This window comes from Apodemus sylvaticus, chromosome 6 (genome assembly GCF_947179515.1).
Source record: "Apodemus sylvaticus chromosome 6, mApoSyl1.1, whole genome shotgun sequence".
Lineage (NCBI taxonomy): Eukaryota > Metazoa > Chordata > Mammalia > Rodentia > Muridae > Apodemus > Apodemus sylvaticus.
The window spans coordinates 46153382-46181249 of record NC_067477.1 but is presented as its reverse complement, the minus strand read 5'-3'; the positions used below and the strand labels follow the sequence as shown (position 1 = coordinate 46181249).

General features: G+C 44.3%; 2 protein-coding genes across 3 annotated transcripts in view; one reads left to right on the top strand and one right to left on the bottom strand.

Annotated features, from left to right (window-relative positions):
- The window catches only part of LOC127687902 (coiled-coil domain-containing protein 170-like), a 47113-nt gene extending 26431 nt beyond the window's left edge, over positions 1-20682 (bottom strand). Inside the window, exons 1-3 of the mRNA XM_052186719.1 lie at positions 20486-20682; positions 19447-19564; positions 7901-8029 (exon numbers count right to left, since the gene is read on the bottom strand). Coding sequence (XP_052042679.1) covers positions 7901-8029; positions 19447-19564; positions 20486-20682 — 444 coding nt within the window. The remainder of the gene's footprint in view (positions 1-7900; positions 8030-19446; positions 19565-20485) is intronic.
- Positions 20683-20817: 135 nt separating this feature from the next.
- Positions 20818-27868, top strand: part of Mthfd1 (methylenetetrahydrofolate dehydrogenase, cyclohydrolase and formyltetrahydrofolate synthetase 1) — a 65439-nt gene continuing 58388 nt past the window's right edge. For both annotated transcript variants that reach the window (XM_052185633.1, XM_052185634.1), the window contains exon 1: positions 20818-21126. In XM_052185633.1, coding sequence (XP_052041593.1) covers positions 21086-21126 — 41 coding nt within the window. In that variant the 5' untranslated portion in view covers positions 20818-21085. The remainder of the gene's footprint in view (positions 21127-27868) is intronic.

Below are 27868 nucleotides of genomic sequence, written 5' to 3'. Positions count from 1 at the left end.
AAAGACTAAGTCAGAACACTGGGCCCCTTAGGAGAGTCATTGTGTGTGATGTGCAGAAGCAGAAAGCTAGCGGAACTGCCGAGTTAAGGACTAACTTGATTCTTCTGGCCACTGCCTGGCAGCTTTGTCCTTGTCATTTATCATTAGAGCTTCACAGGAAAATGCAAGTAGCTGACCTTGGAGCTCTGAGCTCTGAAGTAAAATAGGTCAAAAGTTAAAGTTTAAATAATGATGAGTTTGCAATCATTATTATTTTGGCCACAGGCATGAGAATAGGGGAAGTTGAAACTTTGGGAAACAATTGTAATTCTTGATTCTTTGTGGGATATGCTTATTCTTTTTAATTTGATTTGGTAATGATTAGACAATGTCCTTTTTTCTACCTGCTTTTGGAGTAACAATAAAAGACTGGGGCAAGAAAAGGGTGAAAGAGAATGTGGCAAGTGAGGTGAGTGTGAGGAGAGCGTGAGGTGAGTGGGAGGTGAGCATGAGGAGAGCGTGAGGTGAGTGGGAGGTGAGCATGAGGAGAGCGTGAGGGGAGTGTGAGGAGAGCGTGAGGTGAGTGTGAGGAGAGCGTGAGGTGAGTGGGAGGTGAGTAGGAGGTGAGTAGGAGGTGAGCGTGAGGTGAGCATGAGGGGAGTGTGAGGAGAGCGTGAGGTGAGTGGGAGGTGAGCATGAGGTGAGCGTGAGGAGAGCGTGAGGGGAGCGTGAGAGTGTGAGGGGAGTATGAGGAGAGCATGAGGCGAGTGTGAGGAGAGCATGAGGTGAGTGTGAGGTGAGTGTGAGGTGAGCATGGAGTGAGCGTGGAATGCAGAGAGAGCATGAAGAGTATATGGAGAGTGTGTGTGTGTGTGAGTGAGTGCATATGGTGTGTGTGTGAGGTGTGTGTGAAGGGTGTGTGTGTGAGTGAAGGGAAACACACAGATGTGTAGGAGTGTGAGAATTCAAGAAAAGAAAAGCACACAGGAGAATGGCAGAGTGTGCAGAATACAGAGTGCACGCAGCGAGCAAGAGAGAGAGAAAAACTTTAAGCCTTGAAAAAATTGCCTGTTAGTTTGTACCTGAAAAGTTATCTGTGTCTGTTTATTGTGTGCCTTCGCAGATATTCCTGCTTCCAGTTGAGAACTCCAATCTTGTGTCAAGGCTGGACCCCAATACTCTTCTAGTGTCTGAAGACAGCTACAGTGTATGTGTATATATATACACACACATACACACACATATACATATACATGTGTGTATACTGTGTACATATATATGTATATACATGTATACATATGTGTATATATACAATGTATATATAAATATATGTGTGTGTATACAGTATATATGTATATATTTATATATAATAAATCTTTTGTTTTGTTTTGTTTTGTTTGGATTTGGTTTTTTTCAAGACAGGGTTTCTCTGGCTGTCCTGGAACTCACTCTGTAGACCAGGCTGGCCTCGAACTCAGAGATCCACCTGCCTCTGCCTCCCAGAGTGCTGGGATTACAGGCGTGAGCCACCACCGCCCGGCTATAATAAATCTTAAAAATAAGTAAAAGCACACACTAATCTTGCAAAAAACCCAGATTCTATCTAGCACCAGTACCAACGTGGTGATCTATCTGTAACCGCAGTTCCAGAGGATCTGACACCTGCTTTCAGCCATGTACACATGCAGTCAAACACTCATACACATCAAGATAAGTCTCTAAAACGCACTGAATCTGTATTCAACTTACAATATTCAACTTTATGTGACTCCTAACTCATTATTCCTGCAGCCCACCTATGCAAGATTTTATCTCAATACCATATTTCCTTAGCTAGTGCACACAACCACTAACTGAACAGGCTCATATTTATTCTTTCTATATCTGGCCTTACCCAAATATAGCTCTCTCGCACCTGTTTCTCCATTATAGGGCAGAAACACATTGCAATTATTTTTGTATGTTACACAAAGAGATAAGTTTAATTATAACAAAAAATGGTTTTGCGTGCTCTGAAGAAGAAAACTCCCTTATCAAGACAATTGGATCCCTGTGGGACTAAATGGGCGGTTGCCTGGGAAGCAAGGGATGACTCATGCTGGGACTCAGCTATCTTGCTGCAATTGCTAAACTTCCTTTTATAACATGAACATGAGGATATCATGTAATAATAACTGTCACTAATTTTTTTATTTTTTGAGACAAGGTCTCATTAGGCAGTCCAGGCTGATCTTAAACTCAGTATCTTGTTTACTCAGGTGGTGATGGTGGTGGTGGTGGTGGTGGTGGTGGTGGTGGTGGTGGTGGTGGCAGGGTGTGTGTGTGTGTGTGTGTTGCACCGCGATACTAAGGTTGTACTCTACCATGTCGGGACAGTTTTCTTTAGCTTGGTGCAAAATGGAGGACTCCCTTTTCTTAGCAAGGCTTCCTCTTCTCTGCCTTATCTGGGGAGCCGAACCCCAGTCTTTTACCGGAGCAATGTCTTGTAATCTTTGGCAAAATTACAAGTTCACCTTCCTGGAATGCCTCTCCATGCAAATGAGATAATCCCCTCCAACCTTAAACCTCAGTTAGCCTGGCGGTGGTGGCGCATGCCTATAATCCCAGCACTCTGGGAGGCAGAGGCAGGCGGATTTCTGAGTTTGAGGCCAGCCTGGTCTACAGTGAGTTCCAGGACAGCCAGGGCTATACAGAGAAATCTTGTCTCAAAAAAAAAAAAAAAAAAAAAAAATCCAAAAACCAAAAACAAGCAAACAAACAAACAAACAAACAAAAACCTCAACCAGGGAAACTTCACCCTAAGAAGAACCCCTTCCCACTTTCCAGGGTTCATATGTGTCTGTGTCCATGTCCGTGTCTGTATATATGTCCCTTGATTCACCCTGAATAAAGCATATACACATAAGCTGTTTTGTTGGACTTCATTTTTAAAAGCTGTTTCACTGACTAGCGTCTAGGAAAGCTGTAACACTAAGACCCTCTGAGACGGCCTTCTCCTTCCGGCAGTCACAGCCAGAACGGGATCCGGCTAACCCACCCATTCCGACTCCACCACATCCTTCCCCATCTGGTGTGCTGGTGTGTAGCAGTGTCTGGGCACCCCAATGGAAGAAGCAGAAACAGAACCGTGCGTGAGTGTGTGTGTGTGTGTGTGTGTGTGTGTGGTTGGGAGGTACATGCCACACATGCAGAGGTCAGAAGACAACCTGCAGGAGTTCTTTCTTTCCACCATGGGGACTAAACTTGGGTGGTGAGTCTTGGTACCAGACTTTTACGCACTGAGCCCTTTCTCTGGCTTTGACTTCATAATTTGTATTAGATTAGAAAATGCTAATAGGAGCTATGGAATACTGCTTGAGGAGGTGTAGTTGGAGATCAAACCCCGAGCTAAGCATGCACCTCACTGCTGAGTTACATCTCTGGGCCCTGTGTAGCCCATGCTGGCCTCTGAGGTAATCCTCCTTCTGAAGCTTCCTGAGTCACCTTGCCTGGCTGGAAATTTTTTTTGTTTGTTTTTGTTTGTTTGTTTGTTTTTAATTTGATTTATTTATTATATGTAAGTATACTGTAGCTGTCTTCGGAGACACCAGAAGAGGGCATCAGATCTCATTATGGATGGTTGTGAGCCACCATGTGGTTGTGGGATTTGAACTCAGGACCTTCGGAAGAGCAGTCAGTGCTCTTGACCTCTGAGCCATCTCTCCAACCCCTGGAATGTTTTTTTTAAACTGTATATAGTATGCAAAACCATGTCAAAATAAGTACCTTTTAGATGTTTATGCATACACAGAAGTGTAGTGTGCTGGGCACTGTGGCACACAGCTATAGCCTGAGCTAACTGGGATCCTAGAGAGAGACTCGATCGAGTCCATGAGTTTAAGACCAGCCAGGACAACACGTGAGTGAGACTCTATCTCAAAACATGAAATGGAAGAAAATCTTTGAAATTCTTGAAAATAATTTACATATTTCCTTTAAACAAGGCACCTGAAATCTTTCTCGACAGTTTGGTTTAAAAGCTTTTTAAGGGCAGAAAGGTGGCTTAGCATAAGGGCATAACAACCTAAACCTCAGCGCCAAGACCCACAGGGTGAAAGACAAGAAGTGACTCTCTCCAGCACTCGGGAACTGAAGCAGGAGGGTTGTTAGTTCAAGGCCAGCTTGAGCTACATACTGAGAGTCTTAAACAAAATAACATAGACCCCGACTACAGTTCGGTTGGTAGAGTGTTTGTCTTACATATGCCAGTGGGTGAACGCACACACCACACGTACTATCGCCACAACTGCTAACTGCATCCAACTCCAACTTAACCAAACCACAAACTTTTCGATTGTTATCACTGAGACATACTGTAGGTAAGAAGACTGACAGGCACTACACGTTGTCCCCACGGCCTTGTCACTACAGTCTGTGCCATGGCCTGGTGGGTAGAGGAGTAGCCTGGATCTACTGTGATATTTCCTAATGTTTCTTCCTACAAGCATCTGTGCCTCCCTCCCCCTTCCCCATCTCTCTGCTCCCTCTCTCCTCATCCCAAGCCTGTGTTGGCTTTAGGCACTTCAGATCAAGAACAAATGAGGACTCTATCCCTACACTATAGGAAATCGGATCTCTCAGGAAACCTACTTCCTAGCTCCTTATCAAATATGACTAATGGATTATATTTTATTAACTTAGGTCTTGAAAACCCATTTACTGTGTTATTAATAATAATAAGAAACTAATAGAGCTGGTTAGTTTTTTGTCAACTGGGCACAAACCAGGGTCACCTGGGAAGAGGTAACCTCAACTGAGAAAATGCCTCCATTAGATCTCCCATAGGCAAGTGGGAGGCATTTTCTTGGTGAATAATCGATGTGGGAAGGCCCAGCTCACTGGGGGCAGTGTCATTCCTGCATAAGAAAGCAGGCTGAGCAAGCCATGGGGAGCAAGTCAGTAAGCAGCACCCCTCCATGGTCTTCCCTTCCATTCTCTAAACTGAAATAAACCCCTTCCTCCATGTCTTAGTCAGGGTTCTGTTCCTGCACAAACATCATGACCAAGAAGCAAGTTGGGGAGGAAAGGGTTTATTCAGTTTATACTTCCACATTGCTGTTCATCACAAAAGGAAGTCAGGACTGGAACTCAAGCAGGTCAGGAAGCAGGAGCTGATGCAGAGGCCATGAAGGGATGTTCCTTACTGGCTTGCTTCCCCTGGCTTGCTCAGCCTGCTCTCTTATAGAACCCAAGAACACCAGCCCAGGGATGGTACCACCCACAAGGGGCCCTCCCCCCTTGATCACTAATTGAGAAAATGCCCCACAACTGGATCTCCTGGAGTCACTTCCCCAACTAAAGCTCCTTTCCCTGTGATAACTCCAGCTTCAGTCAAGTTGACACAAAACCAGCCAGTATACTCCCCAGGTTGGTCTTGGCCACGGTGCTTATCACAGCAATAGAAAGCAGGCTAGGACAACATATATGCTGTTCTGTTTCAGTTTGTGGGTGTGTGTTGTACATGTGTGCACATGTACCTTGTTGTTGTTGTTGTTGTTGTTTTGAGACAGGGTTTTTCTGTGTAGCCCTGGCTGTCCTGGAACTCACTCTGTAGACTGGGCTGGCATCAAACTCAGAACTCAGAGATTCACCTGCCTCTGCCTTCCAAGTGCTGGGATTAAAAGTGTTGGGCCATCACTTCCTGGTTAAAATAAATTCTTAAGTAGCATTTGGTTATTTTTAAAGATTTATTTTATGCATATGAGTACACTGTGGTTGTGTGCCATCATGTGGTTGCTGGGAATTGAACTCAGGACCTCATTCTGGCTCCGCTCGCTCCGGCCCAAAGATTTATTTAGTATTATATGTAAGTACACTGTAGCTGTCTTCAGACACACCAGAAGAGGGCATCAGAGCTCATTACAGATGGTGGTGAGCCACCATGTGGTTGCTGGGATTTGAACTCAGGACCTTCAGAGGAGCAGTCAGCGCTCTTACCCACTGAGCCATCTCACCAGCCCTGGTCATGGCATTTTATCACAGTAATGAAGAAGCGACAAATACACATGGATTCTTGTACAGAGCCATATTGGGGCAGTCATGCACAGGGTTTGAGTTTGACATTGGTCAAGGACAATCCCTGGCTTCGGGCAGGAATCTGCCTTTAAGACATAATAGGGAAGTAGGTTAAAGCAGGAATTTCTATCCTAGGGTGGAGAAGCTCAATGAAGGTTAAGCTCATTGTTCCTCCTGGTCTAGGGATTCCTGAATTAAGCAGGTGACCCACCCAGCTGCCGGAGCAGTCAAGACAAGGACCTCCTAGAGGAGCTAGACAACTTCCCAAACTCAGCGTGGAGTCTGGGGGGAAGGGTTTGCCCAAACTGTTAAAAGGTCTGACTGACATTAAAGTTTCTGGCCTTGATCAGTGAAATATTGTCTTGGCCCTTCTTTTTTTTCCGCCCCTTCCCCATCTATCCCTCAGCTTCTGTTCCAGCAACCCAGTTCGTAATAGCTGCAGGCAGCTAGGAATACAACAGATTCTGGAGCTCAAACTTAAGCTGTCAGGCTTACCTTGGTAGACAGACGCCTTTGCTAGCTGAGCCCTTTCACTGGCCCCTCCACCTTAACTTTTGAAACAAGGTCTCTCACTGAACCTGGATCTCACCGGTTCAGCCAGCAAACTCAAGGGGGAGAGGTGTTTGTCCTGTCTCTGCCTCCCAGGATTTGGATTACAGGTGTACATCACAGCACCTGGATTTTTAAAGGGGTTCTAGGGATCCAAACTCAGTTCTTCATACTTTCATGACAAACACTTGGCCAACTAAGCTATCTCCCCAGTCTCTATTTTTGTTTGTTTGTTTGCTTGCTTGTTTATTTGTTGGAGACAAGGTCCCATGTAACTCAAGGCTGCTCTCAAATTCAGTAGTCCTTCCCCAGCCTTCTGATACTGGGGTGACGAGTATAAGCCACCCTGCATAGAGGTAAATATACTTTTAAAATGTAAAATATAAAATAAAATGAAAAGAAATAACAAATTCACATAGAAGCATGTTCTCTCTCTCTCTCTCTCTCTCTCTCTCTCTCTCTCTCTCTCTCTCTCTCCCTCCCTCCCTCCTTCCCTCCCTCCCTCCTGGGGCTGAGTATCGAATCTGGCCTTGTATGGGTAAGGCAAGTGCTCTTCCCTCTGAGCTACAAACCCAGCCCCTCACAGCTATATCTGTTTCTTTTTAAGTGGAGTCTGGGACCAAGCTGTCGGTAGATAAGATAGCAAAGAAGGCCTTTACTAAGGGCTTTTTTTGGTGAGGGGGGGGACAGAAAAAGAACAAATTGAGCATCTCCAACTTGGTATATTGAAGACCCTGGCCCTTCTCAACTCATAATGTGTCTATGTTTTTGACTTAAGTAATTGAGATAAAATGTGATCATTAAGATGGTCTGTAATCTAGTATGTCCAGTATAACTAGTGTCCTTTTTTTTTCCTGAGACAGGTTTTCTCTGTGTAGCCCTGGCTGTCTTTGAACTCGCTCTGTAGACCAGGCTGGTCTCAAAAATCTCAGAGATCTAGAACAGAGCATCATCTCCTCTGAAACTAGAGTTACAGAGCTAGCATGTAGGTGTTAGGAATTAAACCTGGGTCCTCTGGAAGCACAGTCAAATCTCTTAACTGCCAAGCCATCTCTATGGCTCCTGTGTCATAAATTTTGAGCATAGTATTCCGCTAGCTAGCAACATTCTGACTTCCAGAAGCACTGAATGAGGTACCATCCTCAGTAGGCGTGTTAGGGGCAGACATGAAGCTACTGTGCTCCTCAGTAATGAGAGAGTTCGGTGTGGGACAGGGACAAAACTAGGTTAAGATAATGCCTCGAGGCCTTGTTAACAGAACTCTTTCCTAACCTTTCAGAAGATACAGTCACCACTTTCATTTTTGTAAGCTGCATACCTCAGCTAAGAGAGTCTTGTTTTTCACCAACAAGCTGGCAAGGTCAGGATGGGCAGGATCTGCTGCCTTTTTGTTGTGTCTGATTGGGTTCCTGGTAGGATCCACTTCAAGAGGTGGATCAAAGCAAGCCTATAAAGAGAAACAACTAGTTAAGGAACTAAATGTGCACCCTGTGGATCAAACCCCACAAAACCACACAAACGTTACAATAAGTAGCTGCATACGGGACTCAGCTTTAAGATATTTATTCTAAGATACCATCCTAGCAAGCCAGTTTCCAGGAAAACGGCAAGTATCACACTAACCTGCGTTATCTTCTCCTAAACTGAATACTTACCTAACAGTTTCTACTAGCAGGAATCAAACGCAGCTCGTCTGAATTGTGTGCTGTGACCTCTGAGTACAGGAATCAAACGACAATCTACATAAACCTGTAGTTAACTCTAGGGGAGGGGTGATGGCTAAGTGGGCAAGCAGGAGGTCAAGAGTTCAGATTCCAGCACCCCTATAAAAAGCAAGTCATGGTCCTGAGCAGGCCTGTAGACTGCACTGGGCAGGCCAGGGTAGGGACAGGAGGATTTCTGAGGCTTGGTGACCTCCAGTCTAGACAGAAAAAAAAAAAAAAAAAAAAAACCCTACAAGCTCCAAGTTCAGGGAGAAACTCTGCTGCAGAGGAATAGAGTGGGGTGGAGGGTACAGGACACCTGACACACTCTTCTGACCTGCAAGCCCATTCACACATGCACACAAATATACACATTGGTGTACCTAACACACACACACACACACACACACACACACACACAAATGCATGCACAGTAAGAATTTTAAAAGTAGGTTCTAAAGAGATGATTCAACAGTTTAGAGCACATGTATCTCTTGCAGAAGACCTGGGTTCAATGCTAGGTCCCACCGGACTCATAACCATTTGTAACTCCAGTTCCAGGTGATCAAATGTCCTCTTCTGACTTCCCAGGGCACCAGGCAGGCACATGGTGCAGATACATGCATGAAGGCAAAAAAATCATGTACATAAGGTAAATCTAATTTTTTGTTTGTTTGTTTGTTTATTTTGAAACAGGGGGTTTCTCTGTGTAGCCCTGGCTGTCCTGGAACTCACTCTGTAGACCAGGCTGGCCTTGAACTCAGAAATCTGTCTGCTTCTGCCTCCCAAGTGCTGGGATTAAAGGCATGTGCCACCATCGCCTGGTGGTAAATCTAAAAAGAAAGAGAAAGATGGTTTTTGGGGCTAGAGAGATGTTAAGAGCACTTGCCATTCTTCCAGAGGACACAAGGTGGGTCAGAACCATCTGTAATTCTAGTCCAAGAGATTTGACTTCCTCCATTGGCCTCTGAGGGCAACTATACTCATATGCACAAACTATACACACACATATTTATATGTAAAATGAACTCATTTTTTTCCTTAAAAAAAAAAAAAGAAGCAGTTTCTAAAAAGAAAAGGGAAGAAAGGTAGCTATCGGAAAGCCAGGCAGGGTGGCCTACGCCTGTGATCCTAGCACTCAGGAGGTGGGGGTAGAAGGATGAGCCACCCATGGCTTACATTTCCATATTTTCCTTTCCTTTCTTTCCATTTTTGTGTTTGTGTGTGTGTGTGTGATATATATATATGTGTGTGTGTGTGTGTGTATGTGTATGTGGTATGTGGTATGTGTGTGAGTATATATTAGTGTGTGTGGTTGGTGTACATATGGTGAATATTCTGTGAGTGTGTGTGTGTGTGTGTGTGTGGTTAGTGTGTTTGTGTGTATGTTTGAGTATATGTCAGTGTGTGTGGGTGTGTGTATGGTGTGTATTGTGTGAATGTCTAAGTTGTATGTGTGTGTGTGTGTGTGGTTCCTTAGGTGCTATCCACCTTGTTTTCTGAGATGAGTCTTACTGGCTCTTTCCTCCTGTAGTAGGGATCTATCTACCTGTGTCTGCTTCTATAGTGCTAGAATTACAACCCATTTGGCTGTGCCTGGGGGTTTCTTGTGGATGCCAGAAACTTATCTCAGATCTTCTTGTTTACAATGTAAGCAGTTGACCAAGTGACTATCTCTCCAGCCTCCCACATTTTATCTCAGCAGTTGGGGTGGCAGATAAAGCAGAGACATTCATATTGTTCATACTTAGCTGGAAACATACTTTCAAATTTACAGTAGTGCATAAAATTAGTGTTTCCTAAAAATCAATGGAACACCAGAACTGTCATCCAGTATACCATACTGAATTAAATTATGTTTGAATGTTTTGTTTGAGACAGGGTTTGGATATATAGCCCAAGTTGGAGTCAAACTGTGAAACTCTCGTGTCCCAAGTACTTGGAATACACGTCCAGTTTGTTTTAAGATTAAGAACAGAATAAAGACATTTTATAGAAACAAACTAAGTTTACTACAATGTGTTCTTACTTTAGAAAACTTCTAATAATGAAGTCTGCAAAGAAAGAAAACAAACTTATCAAGTGTGAAATACAAGCAAAAATAGGGAGTAGACATGCTGGATGATGCGGCTGCTGCTTACAATCCCGGCACTTGGGAGGCTAGAGGAGGAATATTGATTGAGTCTGAGATCAACCTGGACCACAGAATGTAACCAAAAAAGTGAAAAGGAGTATTAGGAGGAGGAGGAAGATGAAGAGAAGGAAAAAGAGAAGGAGGAGAAAGAGAAGAAAATAGTAAAGATGTGAGCACTAAGTTGTATCTTTGGTAGAAAATAGTCAGGCTGGAGAGATGGCTCAGCGGTTAAGAGCACTGACTGCTCTTCCGGAGGCCCTGAGTTCAAATCCCAGCAACCACATGGTGGCTCACAACCAACTGTAATGGGATCTGATGCCCTCTTCTGGAGTGTCTGAAGACAGCTACAATATACTTATATATAATAAATAAATAAACAAATATATCAATCTTTTAAATAAAAATAAAAGATAAGATGATAAGAAAAGAAAAGAAAAGAAAAGAAAAGAAAGGAAAAGAAAGGAAAGGAAGAGAAAGAGAGGAGTGGGCAAGGCTGGGCTAGAGGGATGGCTCAGTGGTTATCTCCAGGGCTAGTAGAGGAAGAGTCAGGAAGGCTGAGGTTGTTGGCTTCTAGCCTAGCACAGGCTTGTACACTGACAGGTACATGTGTATATATCCCATGTACACTTACATACAATACACACACACACACACACACAGGAAAAGCAGAAAAGCAGTGTGGTAGCTTGAACAAGGAAAGCTCCTCTAACTCATTAGGTTCAAGCATCTGAACACTTGGTCCCCAGTTGCTGGCGCTGTTTGGGAAGGCTTTGGAGAGCTGGAGCTAGACCACCACTGTGTGAGGGCTTTGTGAGTTCAAAGCCTCGTGCCCCTTCCAGCGGGATCCCCGCTCTTCATCTGTGGCTGAGATGTGATCTCTCAGCTTCCTGCTCCTGGCGTCACTCCTGCTTGCTGCCGTTACCCCGCCCCACAACAGACTCTGACCCTCTGAAAGCTAAGTAAACTCTTTCATAAGCTACTGTCTGCTATTGCTTTTTAGCATGGCATCAGAGAAGCAGCTAATACAAGCAGTTGTTTTTCTTTTTAATTTTTTGTATTCATTTATCTATTTAGAGGCTGGGTCTCATTATGTAGCCCTGACTGACCTTTAGCTCACAGAGACCTGCCACCTCTACCTTCCCAGTTCTGGGATTAAAGGTTCCACCTCCCTGGACACAAGAAGTTGCTTTTCTGTTTTTGTCAGTCGGTAGGTTGGATGGTTGGCTGGTTTTGCTTGTTTTTGTTGTTTTTTTTTCTGTTTATTTTTTGTTTTTTGTTTTTGTTTTGAGATAGGATTCCTTTGTGTAGCCTTGGCTATCCTGGAACTCACTTTGTAGACCAGGTTAGCCTTAAACTCAAGAGATCTGCCTACCTCTGCCTCCTAGGTGCTGGGATTAAAGGAATGTGCCATCATGCATGCCCTGCAGAAGTTTCTTTTAAAGGGATATCCACTAAGAACAGAAAAGTTAAAAAAAATTATAAAAGTTTAGTACCAAAGAATTCAAACAACTAATAAAGATTTGGGTTAGCTATGTCAAATACATACATATATATATATATATATATATTAATACAATAAAACTTTGAGAATTTCATACATGCATAAAATGTGTTTTGATTAAATCCATCCCAATAATAAAAGCTTTATAGATATGAAATAATATCATGTATTATATATCTTCTAAGCAAATAGAAAAGGGGAAAGGCATGCAAAAAATAAAACAAGCACAACACACACACACAAGCAGTCAGTTTCTCGTGCTGAAATGGGGTGTAATAAATAGACCACATGTAATCAGATTGTAGAAATGTGGCCAAATATTTTTTTAAAAGAGTCTCTTGTATCCCAGGCTTGCATCAAACTCCACATGTACCCAAGCATGACCTTGATATCCTGCATATCAAGAATTTACATTACAATTAATAACAGTAACAAAATTACAGCTACAAAGTAGCAACTAAAATAACTACATGTCTGGGGGTCACCACAACATGAGGAACTGTATTAAAGGGTTGCAGTGTTAGGAAGGTTGAGAACCACGGCTTTAGTGGTAATAAGATAAAGAGTTGGGTAGAAATTTCTGGTGCTCTTAAAATGTCAATGGAGGGGCCATCTTTTGCTTCAAGAATTCCAGAAAAATCTTCATTAAGGTCATGAAAGAAGTCTGTAAACCCATAGTAGTATGGTGCTCTAGAGGGGACTGGACCATGCCATGACTGCTTCCTGGTGGGGTTTCCCCAGCTACAAAATAGTAAGATCAGAGACCCTCTGCTGGACCACTCTCTTTCTGACTAGGAGAAATGAGCACTAGTAAATTGAACTATCAAATAAGGGCAAACAAACCCAAACTTACTGCAGGTTTCATTAGATCCAGATGTTTTAAGTCTCTTATTCTGGGGAAATCAGCAGTGGAAGGGTTTACCAGATGGCTCAGCAGGTAAAGGCACTTGCTAAGCCTGAAGACCTGAATTCTGCTCTTGGACCCACATATTGAAGAAGAGAACTGACTCTCAAAGATTGTTCTCTGATCTCAGCACACACAGTAGGTAGGTAGGTAGGTAGACCAATAGATAAAATTTTTAAAATGTAAGTGGAAGAGGATTGGTATGATGGCCTATCTGTAATCCTAGCACTAGGGAAACTGAGGCAGAAGAATATAAAGTGTGAGGCTTTCCTGACTACATAGTGTCAGGCCAGTCAGTATACAGTCTCAAAAAAATCAGAGAGCTAGGTATGGTGGCTCACTCCTACAATCTTAGAAGTCTGGAGGCTGATGTAGGAGGAGACATAAATATGAGGCTAGCCTGGGCTATAGGGTGAGATGATGTTTCAAAAAGCAAACAAAGAAGTGGAATGTCATTTAGCCTTTTTTTCTCTTTTCTTTTTTTTAAAAAGATTTATTTATGTATTTTATATATGTGATTACACTGGCACTCTCTTCAGATACACACCAGAAGAGGGCATCAGATCCCATTACAGATGGTTGTGAGCCACCATGTGGTTGCTGGGAAATGAACTCAGGACCTCTAGAAAACCAGTCAGTGCTCTTAATCACTGAGCCATCTCTCCAGCCCCCTCCTCTTTAAACTTGGTTTTTGTGTGTGTGTCCGAGTATGTGCCCCGACTTGCATGTGGTGGTCAGAGAACAACTTTTAGGACTTGGTTCTCTCTCCGTCTACCTCGTAGATCCCAAGAATCAAACGCAGGTTATCAGGCTTTCGCAATGAACACCTTTACCTGCTGAACTCTGTTAACAGGCCCCTGAGTTCATCTTTTGTAGCATTCTCTACCAAAGAAGTGTTAAGTACACCAGCAAATGGGCCATCAGAGCTGAGCCTTCCCTTTCTTAGACTAGCTTTCAATGGTACACAAACAATATCTTACTTCCGAAAGTAGGGACAAAGTAGCAGAGTCCAACTCACCACTGGGGCATTTTCCCAAGCCGAGAGATGTGACAGGTGCCTGGCTTCTGGCAGCTTAGCCTCACAGGCTTCTTTGGTTTGACTGTTAGCAAGTCTCCCTGGGTCCGAGTGACTCACGGGCTGGAGTGGCCTTGACATGCTGGAGGCACGGGAAGCGCACAACAGATCCACCGATGGTGACCGGCGGGGCTTCTAAGGAAAGTTTCTATAGAGCGCTCAGAGCCAACAGCAAAGACTTCCAGAATCTTCTAGGAGTGTCTCCAAGTGCTTAGACCTCAGAAGGAGCTACCTGCAGAATTTGTTTCTTGGAGTCAACGTGGACCTAGTTTCTAAAGAGAGTGTAAAATAGTTGAAATGTCATTATATCATACATTTAAATTTTAATTATATATGTATATATATTTATATATGCACACATGTCAGTCCTTGCTATATGGGACTCATAGCTTTATGATCTGTGAATTTCTCTCATTTAAAAATTTTCAACTAACATAAATGCTAACTATAGCACTTAAGAAACAACCAAACCACAAAAATTCAAATGCGAATTGATAATGTGCATACAATAGTTTACAGAGTTCTTTTTGCCCCCAGAAGAAAGTATAAACTCCATATTACTTTCCTTTCAGTGGTAAGGGTCAAACCAAGGCCCTTGAGTATGCTAGTGTAACTGGAGGTCGGGGTCTGGGCTGAGTGTTTCTAGGTTCTCTGTTAAAATATTTATATGTTTATATGTGTGTGCTTGAGTGTCTGTGTATGTGCATGAGTCCTTGGTGATCAGAAGAGGGCGCTGTATCTCCTGGAATTGGAGTTGTGAACCATTGTGTGTGCTGGGTCTTAGAGAAGTCAGTGTCTTTCATCACTGAGCCATTTCTCCAAGCCCTGGGTTCCAGGGTTCTCGGTGACTTATTCAAAGCGCTGACGTAAGCACACACGGATTCACAAAGAAGCAAGGAAATTGTTCTAAGGAGAACGATAGTCAGATTAGAATACTCTAGAGCAGCAGGCCACACAAGGAAGGGTCTTCACTGGCCCTGATTATTATTTAGGGCTTTCTTTTACAGAGGTTTAAGAGAAGAGAGAAGGCCAATGAGAGGGTCACCCAGTTAAGGCTGCTTGCTACCGCACCCCTAAAACCTGAGGGTCATCCAGTTAAGGCTGCTTGCCACCACACCCCTAAAACCTAGGTTTGATCCCTAGGGCTCACCTGGTAGGAGAGAACTGAATGTTGTCCTCTGGCCTTCACATGGTCTATGTACTTATGTGTATGTGCTCGAACGCTCATGCGTGTACACACACACACACACACACTCGTGCAAGTTGTCCTCTGACCACTGTTGCACACTGTGGTAAGTACACATGCATTACATACGCAATAAAAATGTTTTAAATGGACGCTGAGTTCTATCTAACTATCTAAGGTTATTGCTTACTTTCTACAACTCTGAAAATAAATCCCAACTTCATACTCTGTGTGTCTTACTTTCTTACACATAGGATACAGTTTACTATGGTTCAATTAGTGAAGGAACAAAACATAAGTTTTCTTTTACCATAACACGATCAAGAGAAAACCCCAAATCCAAGATCAATCCCCAGGAGAGCCCCTAGTGAGTGGGCACCCTGTACAATTTGCCAGTAGAATGTTTGCACGTCATGGAAACCGTTGCTAGGTGAACGCATCACAGACGGCAAGGAAGGCGGAGACATCTCAAGGTGGCAGCTAGACTGGGGTTAAGACTCCAGGACTCTGAAGAGAGGAAATCAGGGCTCAGGAGGCCAAAGCAGGATTCTCTTCTTACACTGTACTGAGGATAGGCACAAGCACAAGCTGTGACAGACCCTCTGATTCCCAGGCAGGAGGCAGAGAAGGAGGTGGGAAGTAGGCTGTAGCCCACTTGTACCCACTTGGATGTAAACTTACTCCTGCCACCTGGAAGTTTTAGCTAGAGACACATTGACAGTGTCTCAGTAGGACGCCAGTGGGTGACTGAGACAGGCAGAGCTGCTGTGTGCTACTATAGCCTGAGCAGCAGCTGGATTCTGACATTACAGTCTCGTGTGTGTGTGTGTGTGTGTGTGTGTGTGTGTGTGTGTGTGTGTGTGTATACCCCAAACCTTCATGTGGGTGTTAAAGGATAACTTCCTGGAGTCAGTTCTCTCTCTCCACTCTGTTTTGAGGCAAGCTCTCCCATGGTTTCTGGGGTGTCCAGCTTCTGTGTGCCACTCCTGTTTCTGCCTCCATCTCTGGGGGGGGAACACTGGTTACTGAACCCTGATTTTCACTTTGGGTCTGGGTTGGACCTCAGGTTGGCAGGCTTGCATGGTCTGTGTTTTTACCCATGGGGCCATCTCCTCTGCCTGTCTCCTGGGATTCTAAACATTGAAATGTTCTAGGGACTGGATGTCCAGGAGGCATCTAAGAACATTTTAATTTAATGGATTCTCTTTGAGAGTCTTGTCCCCCAATATGATCCTTTCACTAAAAATGTTAAAAAGGGCAGTCTACCTGTAGGCCACACATGTCCTTGCTTTCTCCCTCACACTCCAAGCCCCTTGCTAAGTAGGGTTTCTCTCACACCAGATGCCCAGAGAAACTTCTCTTATCACACTTGTAAGCAGGGCGCTTAGACTGGGGACATGGAACATTGGTTGTGTGAGCACCTATCCTTTAGCCCTTTAGCACCCTCTCTCTCTCTCTCTCTCTCTCTCTCTCTGTGTGTGTGTGTGTGTGTGTGTGTGTGTGTTCCTTGGTTTTCCTTTTTGTTTTTCAGGAAAAAGGTTTCATTGTGAAGTCCTGGCTGTCCTGAAACTTGCTCTCTGGACCAGGCTGGCCTTAAACTCGGAGATTCACCTGCCTCTGCCTCCCAGGTGCAAGCATTAAAGACAGCGCACTACTGTGCCTGGCTGTGGTGGATTGCAAGTCCTCCAAGGCTCAGATGGTTGGCTACTTTGTTTTCCAGTTAGTGGAAGATTAGGACACATTGCATTGTTGAAGGAGATGTGTCACTGGGAGAAGGCTTTGAGGTTTTAAAGCCTTTTGCCTTACCCTGTGCATCATCTGCTCCTGTTAGGGATCTGACATGTGAGTTCATAGCTGCAGGTCTCACTGTCATGCCTGCCTCCTCCCATGCTTCCTGTTAAGGTGATGGACCCTCTGAACCCATAAGCCCCAAATAAAACCTCCTTTCTAGAAATTGCTTTGGTCATAGTGTTTTATCACAGTAAGAGAAAAGTTACTAACACACTGGCTCATCTGACTTTTTTTAAATAGCATTTCATTGGACTAGGGGTGTCACTTAGCAACCAGTGTAACATTTGCCCAGCAGGCACAAGATCTCGGCTTTTGTCCCTAGCACAGAAAAATAAATAAGTAATAGCATGGTTATTCTTTCATCTCTAAAATTACATATTTAATCAATGTTTGTGTCCTCCACCAGAACATAGTTCACTGTGATGCTGGGCTCTCCAGGGTGCTGTCAGCATTGGAGCAAGCTGCAGAAATGGCTGCTCAACAGTTACTTGTCCGATGAATGGATTATCCAGGTCACACAAAGCTACTGTAGCTGAAAACCAGTCTGCTTAGGCGGCAGAGGTGGTCAGCTTAGGCACGAGGCGGCAAGGTTTGGGGCTTGGGCTTATGGGCTGAAGACCATTTTCCTACCTGTTAAACGGGGCTTGGGCCTCTTTCTCATCAACAAAGTAACTAAATTAGTGAAAATCTTCTTTGAAATGCAATATACAACAGAAACACTAACTGCAATTTACGGGACCATTTTCTTGCATTTAAAAATCCCATGGCAGGAGCCACGGCAGTCAGAAGAGGAAGTTGAGTTGCCTGGAACTGGAGTTCTAGGTGGTTATGAACTGTTCTGTGGGTGCTGGGAACCAAGCCTCGGTCTTCTTCAAAAGCACCAAATGCTCTTAACCACTGAGCCATCTCTCCAGGCTTTTTCTTTGCTTTAATCTCAGCACTCAGGAGGCAGACTCAGGCCGATCTCTGTGAGTTTGAGGCCAGCTTGGTCTACAGATCGAGTTCTAGGACAGCCAAGGCTGCACAGAGAAACCCCATCTTTAAAAAAGCCCCCCTCAAAAGCTGGGCGGTGGTGGTGCACGCCTGTAATCCCAGCACTCTGAGAGGCAGAGGCAGGTGAATTTCTGAGTTCGAGGCCAGCCTGGTCTACAGAGTGAGTTCCAGGATAACCAGGGCTATACAGAGAAACCCTGTCTCAGAAAAACCAAAATCCAAAAACCCAAAGAATACTGAAGGAGGGGCTGGAGCTGTAGTTTATTAGTAGAGCTCATGTTTTAGCATAGTAGAAGCCCTGGGTTGGAAACCACCTGCTCCCCCCTCAAAACACCAACCAACAATGAAGACAGTGTCAATTTCCTAATTATATCATGATGATAGTTACACAGCTCTGTAAATGCAAACATTGTAAACTAAAAATCATACACTTGTATTCTTTAAAATGGGCAAATGTTACAGTCTACACATTTTACCTCAGTTAAACTGCTAATGAAATAAAACTGAGATTATCTAACTATATATGGATGTAATGTAAAACAATCCCAGATTTCAGGCAAAAGTTACAAATTAAAATACGCACGTTAGTGCAGAAAAAAAAACCCAATAAGTTCAGTACAAGCTCTGCCTTGGTGTGGGGGAACTTAGCTGCTGGTAGAAGCCCCCTGCCTAGCATGCCAAGCACTGGGTTAATTCCCAGGGCAGAAAAGTCGGGGCGCAGCCACGTGTCATGCCATTGGTTGAAACAACATGGTGAAGTCCTAAGGAAGCTCTGATCTTTAGAACAATGTGTGTGTGTGGGGGGGGGAACTAGCCAGAGAAGAATAATGTTGGGCAGAAGCCAAAGAAATTTAGTCTAGGTACTAACATTTTGTTTACAGACTCCATTTATTTTATAAGGAACAACTAAATTTGAGGTTCCAGGCCCTAAGGCAGCTGGGGGCTTCCCTAAAGCTGAACAGATTCTGTTGTAAACAATTGTGGGAATCCAGCCATCTCAGAGATACCTGGTAAGGAGGCAGTTGTCTGAGTCCAGCCGTCTCAGGGACACCTTCTCCATCTTGTTGGAAAGGGTCAACTAGTTCATGTTCTCAGATCTAGGAATGAACACCTACCCCACTTCACCAAATGTTTTTTTAATCGTCTGTTAACTGGTAAACAACATAGAAATTGCTGTTTTTTAAACCAAGTTGAATAAATTATAAAAATATATAACCAATCGCCTGTTCTGCCCTAATTAACTACGTGGAGCTCACCTGCTCCTTTGTCCCCTTATCACTCTGAGCTCCAGACCTAATATTCAGGAGACTGAATTAAGGACCTTGAAGCCAGGTCCCCTGGATACAGCCCAGTCTCCAACGGGTACTCCCTTGCTTAATCCAAAAGGTCAAACAAAATACAATTGGATAAGACTGCAGCTCACCCCTCCCTGTGTGCTCCCATCCTTTTAAAATGTTACACAGTATCCTTTCTGGGACATGTTTCAGGTCCTGAACTGGCTGCCTCCCTGAGCGCTCAGAGAATAAAGCTTTCATTTTTAAGCTTCCTTGTCTGAAATAAGTTTTCTCGGCTTTTACCTCAAACACCACAGTAAGAATCCAGCCCAGTTCCAGCAGCAGAAAAAGCAAAGCCAATTTAGCAACTTCGATGCCGTCCTCTACCAGCAGGCTCCCAAGGACATGGCCCAACTCATTTCTGCACCAAGGTGGATGGGGAGGGACGTCAGCCTTGCTGGCATCTAGTTGATGAGCCAAGCCGTCTCTGTTTCAACACTGAGAATCTGCTGAGCACAGAGGATCACTCGTCCTGAGTTCTGCCCCCTTCACACTGCTGGAGCCCCCACACTCCTGTTCTGAGGCCCCTCTCAGCTGCTGGGCTGAGTCTGCCTTTGGGCTTTAACCCTTCAATTTTAGTTATGGAAGGCTGTGTAGAGAATTTGTTTCTATTCCAAGGCTGTGGATTGATCCTCCCTACTCTTACTAGAATTGAGAGTCAGACCCTGGGTTCTGAGAACCCAATAAACCAGGTTAGTCACCATCCTTAATAAACCAATTAAGCAAGTAATGGTAAGATATAGAAAAAGGAGATTTATTCAATATGGCCACATTGGAAGAGGGTCAAAAAGAAGTCTTATCTTCTGAGTCCAATATGAAGCTAAGGTTTAAGTAGAGAGTCAGACTTAATATGGAGCTGAATTGGGTTGGAGAGATGGCTCAGCAGTTAACTAACTGCTCTTCTGGAGGTCCTGAGTTCAAATCCCAGCAGCCACATGATGGCTCACAACCATCTGTAATGAGATTTGATGACCTTTTCTGATGTGTCTGAACACAGCTACAGTGTACTTACATATAATAAATAAATCATTTAAAAAATAGAGAGATGGACAGTGAAGGTCGAGGTGTGGTGCCCGTCCATCACTGTCTAGGATTCAGTCCTGTAAGGTGATCTCTGAAATCTTTCCCCGAAACAAATTTCTACTCTGGCTGACACTAAGCACCTTTTCGCCCACAAGATTCCAGATGGAAATTCAATTCCCTGGAGTACCATCTCTGCAGATGGCTAACCAGAGGGACGCAATTGCCTGGACGATATCTTCACTCTTGTTAGGAGGGTTACAGAGAGGCAAAGTTATCCCAGGTGTCCCCCACCACACTCTGACAACGTGGAAGCCACATCGCCCGCTTCAGGTCAGTAGCCGTAATTAGTCCAGGGCCTCCAAGCTCCTGCCCGGAGAAGCCAGGACGACCCAAAATCTCATGGTTTTGCAGGACTCTGTAGCCCCAACCCAGGTCAACTTGCTCCGACGGGCCCATTCCTGCCCGGGCTCCGCCCAGACCCCGCCCCACCGCGCCCCCTACACACTATCTCTGATTGGCTAAAAGCGAAGCGGGAAGCTCCCGGCCCATCAGAGGCGGGCTCCACACAGGCTCTTTCCGCAGCCAGTCACAGCCGCCAGCCAGTCTTGGGTGACAATCTTCCTGTTGCCTGGGCCCACCGCTCCCGCAGACGCTCCGGGGCCTCGGCTGTCAGCGGGTCACGACGTCATTCCGGGTCGCCTGCGCACCTTTGCTGCTGGGAGCGCGACGCAGGCGCACTGGCTGAATTTCCCCGGGAGGTCCCTGAGCACGTGGGTTGTGTTGTCCGGCGCGCGCGCGCGGAGGGACTGGAACCTGATTTTTGCTGGTGTTCATCGTGGGTGGCAGACTAGCAAAGGCCATGGCACCAGCGGGAATCCTTAACGGGAAAGTGGTCTCTGCGTAAGTACTTGCGGGTAATAGTGATGGTGGGCTCATAGCAGGGCGTTCAGATCCCCATGAGCCTGGGCTCTGCAGGAGAGGTGCATAGATGGGTTTTGCTGGAAGAGAGGACATCGACACGGCCCGTAGAGTCTGAAAACTGTTTTCCTGAAACCGGAGAAACACATGCCCGGCCCAATGTGCAACTGCAATAGACTGCCTGGGGTGGCTGCATTCCTGTTTTGGCGGCAAGTCCTGACCTGACCTTGCTCTCAAAAGTGTAGCTGCTGGCATCATTCTGCCTAGGCATGGGCTACCTGGGGAGTCCAACCTCAGAAACCCAGCATAGCCGCTTGCCTTGCAATTTGGTGGTGATTCGATTGTGACAATATTTGACACGCGTGAAGGGTCTCTTTCTAAATTTTTTTGTCTTCTGATACAGGGTCTCTCCACGGAGCCCTGGCTGTCCTGGAACTCACTCTGTAGACCATGCTGATCTTGAGCTCACAGAGATCCCCTCCTGCCTCTGCCTCCCGAGTGCTGGGATTAATGGCGTGTGTCACCACACCTGGCCTAGAGGGTTTCCTCTAATTCAACGCATTCCTCGTTACACCAAATGCTGTCTTTTACTTTCTCTTTCTTCCGGTCCGCTTCACTTCCAAGGTATCGCACACGCGAGGCAAGCGCTGCACTAGTCAGCTACGCCAGCCCTCTCATGCCCTGCCCTTTAGCAGCCCCCATTCGTCCTGGCATTAAAGTTATTTTTCAGTTTGCCCCTTGTGGTCTGACTCTATTCCATATTCCATTTGACCACCTGTTCTGGCCCTGCAGGTTTAAATGCTTAACTAGTGGAAATGTTTGCCAAGTCCCAGAAAGTAGCACGCTTTTGCTTTTTGGGGGGAGCGGACTAGGAATTGAGCTTAATTAATTTAGGAAGCTTGCTTAATCTCTGGGCTACATTCCTCTTGCTTTTTGTTTAGGGAGTGAGTATATTGGGGAATGCTGGGGGTGGGGGGAGAGGGAGAGGTGTGTTTTTGTGAACTTACTGAAGGTTGCTTTTACAACATTAGGCATCACCGGTTATTTATTAACTGCTGTGGCTAACAGTAATTGTCCAGTAAACACTTGGCTTTGTCAGAAGAAGCTTTGAGAGAATGATAGTGAAGTGATCCTTTAGAGGAGAAATATAAATTAAATCGTTAATCTTATACTAAGGCAAGGAAGGACTCTAGGTTTTTGGACTACATCAGGAGCACAGACCTGTGCCACTACATCAGGCTTTTGATGGTTTACTTGCTTTTCAACACAGAGTTTCTCTGTGTAGCCCTGGCTGTCCTAGAACTCATCCTGTAGACCAGGTTGGCCTCAGAGAGATCTACCTGCCTCTGCCTCTCCTGAGTGCTGGGACTAAAGACATATATCACCATGCCTGCTTTTTTTCTTTCATAAACCTTAATGTGGGGGCACGGGGGGGGGGGGGGGCTGGAGAGGTGGCTCAGAGATTAAGAGAGCACAACTTGTTCTTCCAGGTAACTCAGTTCAGTTCTTAGCATTCACAACTGCCTGTAACTTGAGCCTTCTAGGTACTCATGTATAGGCATGGCATATGCTTATACACACACACCTGCACATACATAGTATTTTTTTTAAAAAAACTTACTATGTATATTTAAGGTTGGCCACATATTATGGGATACATATAGGTAGTAATAATGTATATGGTTACTAAAGTGACAGATGCATGGGTGGTTACTTCTTATAAGACTTGCTAAAATAAACTTACTGGGCACTATCTGATGGCTACAGTATCCTTTGATTACCCACAGTCCTTTGTTCTACCCTGGAGCTCCTGACTACTTTGTAGTCTTTGGAATATGTGGTTTCTACCCCTCCCCTGTTTTATTTCTAGCTGTGTGCTTGGATTTAATTTTCCTATAAATGCAGTTATGTAACATTTTTCTTAACAGTGTCAGGGGTTTCCTTAAGCATAATATCCATGGGACAGATCTCCTTTTTAAGGATGAGTAATATTTCACAGTATGTCTAATTCTCTTTTCTCCATTTGTCTTTTGAAGCCATGAGTATTCAGTGGTAGAGAAACTGCCACCTGCAATGCCCTGGCTTCAAAAGAATCTGTAATGTCATAAGAGCAACCATTAATAAGGTCACAACCTAGATAGGCTGCTCCCATATTTTAGCTCTTGTGAATAATGCTACAATTGTTATTAGTGGACAGATTTCCTTACAAGGTTGTAGTTTGCTTTTCTTTGGTTACATATCCAGGAAAGGGATTGTTAGTTCTGATAATTCTATTTTGTTTTTAATTTTTAAAACTTGATTTTATTTTTACATTTTTAAATGGATACATAGTCTGTACATAGCCATGGGATACTTTGTAACTTTTTTTAGTTGCTATTTTTTAATTTAGTGTATCTGTGTTTTGTCTGTACTTATGTCTCTATGAGGGTGTCAAATCAATTCCCTGGAGCTGGAGTTAACAGTTGTGAACTGTCAGGGGGTGCTGGGAATTGAACATGGGTCATTTGGAAGAATAGACAGTACTCTTAACCACTGAGCCATCTAGAGAGCCCTACATGTAGAGAGACAGGGGGGGGGGGAGAGAAGGAGAGGGAGGGAGAGTGAGTGTGTGAGTGTGTGAGTGTGTGTGTGTGTTTGTTTTTGAAACAGTGTTTCTCTTGTGTAGCCTTGGCTGTCTTAGAACTCACTCTGCAGACCAGGATGGCTTCAAACTCAGATCTGCTTGCCTTTGCCTCTGGAGTGCTGGATTAAAGCCCTGCACCACCCTGCCCTGCCTAATTTAAAAAAAACAAACAAACAAACAAACAAAACCCATAAATTAACCCATATACTATAGGCTAGGAACAGTAGTATTTACTGGTCTTTAGTTCCTCAGTCTTGATGCTGAGTTGACTGTGACAACAGCGGTGGCATTGTAGGTCCAGGCCCCACCAGCCACTGGTACAGTGAAATCTGAGAGCCAGACCCCATAGCTGTTTGCTTCATCTTGGTTTTTGCCATAGAAGGATATTTCTGATTTTTAAAAAGCAACTCCATGCTACTTTCTTTAGTGGTCATATGAATTCAAGTTTCCACCAACAGTGTACCAAGATTTTTTTCTGGGCTTCCCTATTTATTATATATATATATATATATATATATATATATATATATATATATATATATATATATATACATACACACACACACATACATACATACATACATACATATATACATACATACATATATACATACACACACACACACACACAGTGAGCTTGAATGATGTGTACATGTGGAGACCAGAGGGCAACTTGTCGTAGATTCTCTTCACTGAGGGATGACCAGGAATCAGGGTTGTCAGGCTTACTCTGTAAGGACTTTTAATTGCTGAACCTTTGGCCTTGCCCTTTTGATAAATACACTTCCTCATGGGTGTGAAGTAAGTAAACTGTAGCCCTGCTCACTCTGGCCCAAAGATTTATTTATTATATATAAGTGCACTGTAGCTGTCTTCAGACACCCCAGAAGAGCACGTGCACGCGTGTGCATTTGCCTGTTTTATGTCTTTGAGTCTTTTCAACATGTAGATTACTGAAGTACCTATTTCTGGTTATGAATATATTATTATGAATAAATATATGATCACGCCTTCTTACTGTGTTCTTTCCTGATGTGTTCATATTAGATTGTAAAGAGATAATTTAGGTTTTGCTTCTTGGTGGATAACTGGGAATTGGTGGTATGGGTGTGTTTTGCTTGAGTGGAGAGGAAATTAAATATAAGCTCCATTAAAAAAAATAGCTGGAGGGGTGTCTCAGTGGTTAAGAGTGATGACTGCTCTTCCGGAGGATCTGAATTCAGCTCCCAGCACCCATCTGGAAACTTATCTGTAACTCCAGTTCCTGGGGTTACATATAAACATGCAGCCAAAACACCCATCTACAAAAATAATAAGATAACTTAAGTGATATGAGATAAATATGCAGCTTTGTATATATCTCTATCTAAAATACCTAGAAACTTTCACACGTCTTGCTACTTGTGTGGCTTTAAGCGGATTTCTTAACTTCTGTGCTGTAATCTCCTCAGATGTAAAAGTAACATCTAGGTTATTGGGTTTCTAGCAAAATGAAATGATAGTTTTAGTCTTGTGAGACAGGGCAGCTATATTACCCTGGCTGTCCTGGAACTCACAAGCATCCCTCCTTGTGTCCCTCCCATCTAAGTACTGGAATTAAAGGTGTGCGCCACCATGCCAACTGCCTAAATGAGTTCTTTTTTTTCTGGCTTTCCGAGACAGGGTTTCTCTGTATAGCCCTGGCTGTCCTGGAACTCACTCTGTAGACCAGGCTGGCCTCGAATTCAGAAATCCGCCTGCCTCTGCCTCTGCCTCTCAAGTGCTGGGATTACAGGTGTGCACCACCACGCCCGGCTAAATGAGTTCTTAACAGAGAAACATTTAGGAATCTTCCAGGCACATAGCGAATGCTCAGTATACATTGGGTATATTAGTGATATTAATAATCTGTAATTGATGTGTACGGGAATGCCTGCTTGGTTTTCTTTCTGAAAGCTGTAGCTGATACGAGATCCATGGTTTTCAACATTGCTTGGATGTTAGATCCGCTTGGAGATTTTTGTCTTTATTCAAAGGGATAGGCTAGAGGGCCAGCGAAATACCTCAAAGGCTATAAAGGCTCTTGCCACCACACCTCCGGACTCGGTTTAATCCCTCAGATCCACATCGAAGAAGAAGACAACTGGCCCCTAAAAGTTGTCCGCTGAACTGTATAGCCATGTAGGCACAATGTTTTGAATGCTATGTAAAGCTTACCCTTGGGTTATTCAAATGCTGATTTTTCTGCTTTCATATCTTGTTAATCTGGAGCTTATACCAAGAATCTCCCATCTCAAGTTTGTGTAAACAGTTCTTACCGTTTATTCTCTGCCTTATCAATAAATGCTGATGACCCAGTGGCTGGACGGAATAGAGACTAGGATGGAACATCGTCAGCCAGAGGAAGGAGAGAGGGAGCTTCGGCTCAGCTGGTAGGATGCAGGAGCTGGAGTCAGGAAGAAGATTCTGAACAATCAGATCAATAGTAATGCACAAGTATCACGGGGTGGGGCTGGGAGGGCCAGGTTAGCTCTGGAGGTAAAGGTAGACCATTTGACTGCCCAGCTGTGGAGGTGCAGTTTTGAATAAATCTTGTTTTTTCTGTGTGGTTATTGGAGAATAGCATAAGATAAAGAAATACAGCTGCCTGATTAATTCACTGTTTATATTAAGAATAATTAATTTGTTTATAAATGTATTAGAAGCTTGTTTCCTTCCTCCTTCCTTCCTTCTTTCCTTCCTTCCTTTCTTTCTTTCTTTCTTTCTTTCTTTCTTTCTTTCTTTCTTTCTTTCTGATGTGGCTTGGCATGGTGGGTTAAGCTTGTAAGTCTAGAACATATGACATGGAGGCAGGAGAATCAAGAGTTCAAAGCCATCCTCCTTCATACATTGAGTTCCTAGCCAGACTAGTCACCATGAGGCCCTGCTTCAGGAAAAGAAGATAAAAAAGTACACCGTGACAAGCTTAGGTGGCAATGAATTTTTCTTAGCCAAATGTGCTTCTCTCCTTAGATCAAGATATGGCAGCTGAACTACCAGGCCTGGGCCCAATAACTTCTTTGCAGGACCCTCAGTCCTGGGCCATCAGCTGCAACTGGGGCTGCACCTTCACCATTGGCCTTCCCTGGCCTCTCACAGTGCCAAGCCTCAGCTGCTCTTCATGACCCCTTCATGCCTTCAAAACCAGTACCAGCTGGGTGACTCTTACGCATTACAAAGTCCAGCTGCAGCGCGAGGTACAACCTTGGCTATCTCTGGAACACAGCTTCTTTGTGCTCTCAGAGAACACGTCCCAGATTTCACCTCAGTGATACTGGTCTCTTAATCACCACTAATTTTTCAGCTCCAGCTAGCCAGCATCAATTATCCCAGTAGTCCCTTCTATAAAGCCAGTGCCGCCTGGTGAAGCTGCAGAGTTCTGCTGCTTACTGGGGCTGGAACGTGGCCCCCCCTTATTTTGTACCAGCTTTCTGTTTTCCAACTCCCTCACTGCCAAGGCTTGGCTGTCCTGGAACTTGCTCTGTGGATTAACCTTGAACTCAGAGATCTTCAAGCGTCTCCTAAGGTCTATCATGCTGGGACCTAAACTTAACTGGGTGAACTCTTGCCCCACAGTCCTACTCTATTGTATTTGTTATCTCCTAGAATACAGGATTCAGCTCCATTTCACTTCTGCTACCCCTTTAATACTCAACATATATTTTACATTTTTCCTTTCTAAGCTTGTTACGCTTATTCAAAATGCTCTTCATGAGATTTAACCAGAGAACAAAGCCACTGCTGAGCTTTTTTGAGATTTCCTTTTGTCAATGCAATTAATATAAATGTCTTTACCTTAGCCTTCCCCCCCCCCCCCCCCCAGGGTTTCTCTGTGTAGCCCTGGCTGTCCTGGAACTCACTCTGTAGACCAGGCTGGCCTCAAAATAAGAAATCCGCCTGCAGCTGGGCATGGTGGCGCACGCCTGTGAACCCAGCACTTGGGAGGCGGATTTCTGAGTTCGAGGCCAGCCTGGTCTACAGAGTGAGTTCCAAGACAGTCAAGACTCCACGGAGAAACCCTGTCTCGAAAAAACAAAAACAACAACAACAACAAAAAAAGAAATCCGCCTGCCTCTGCCTCCC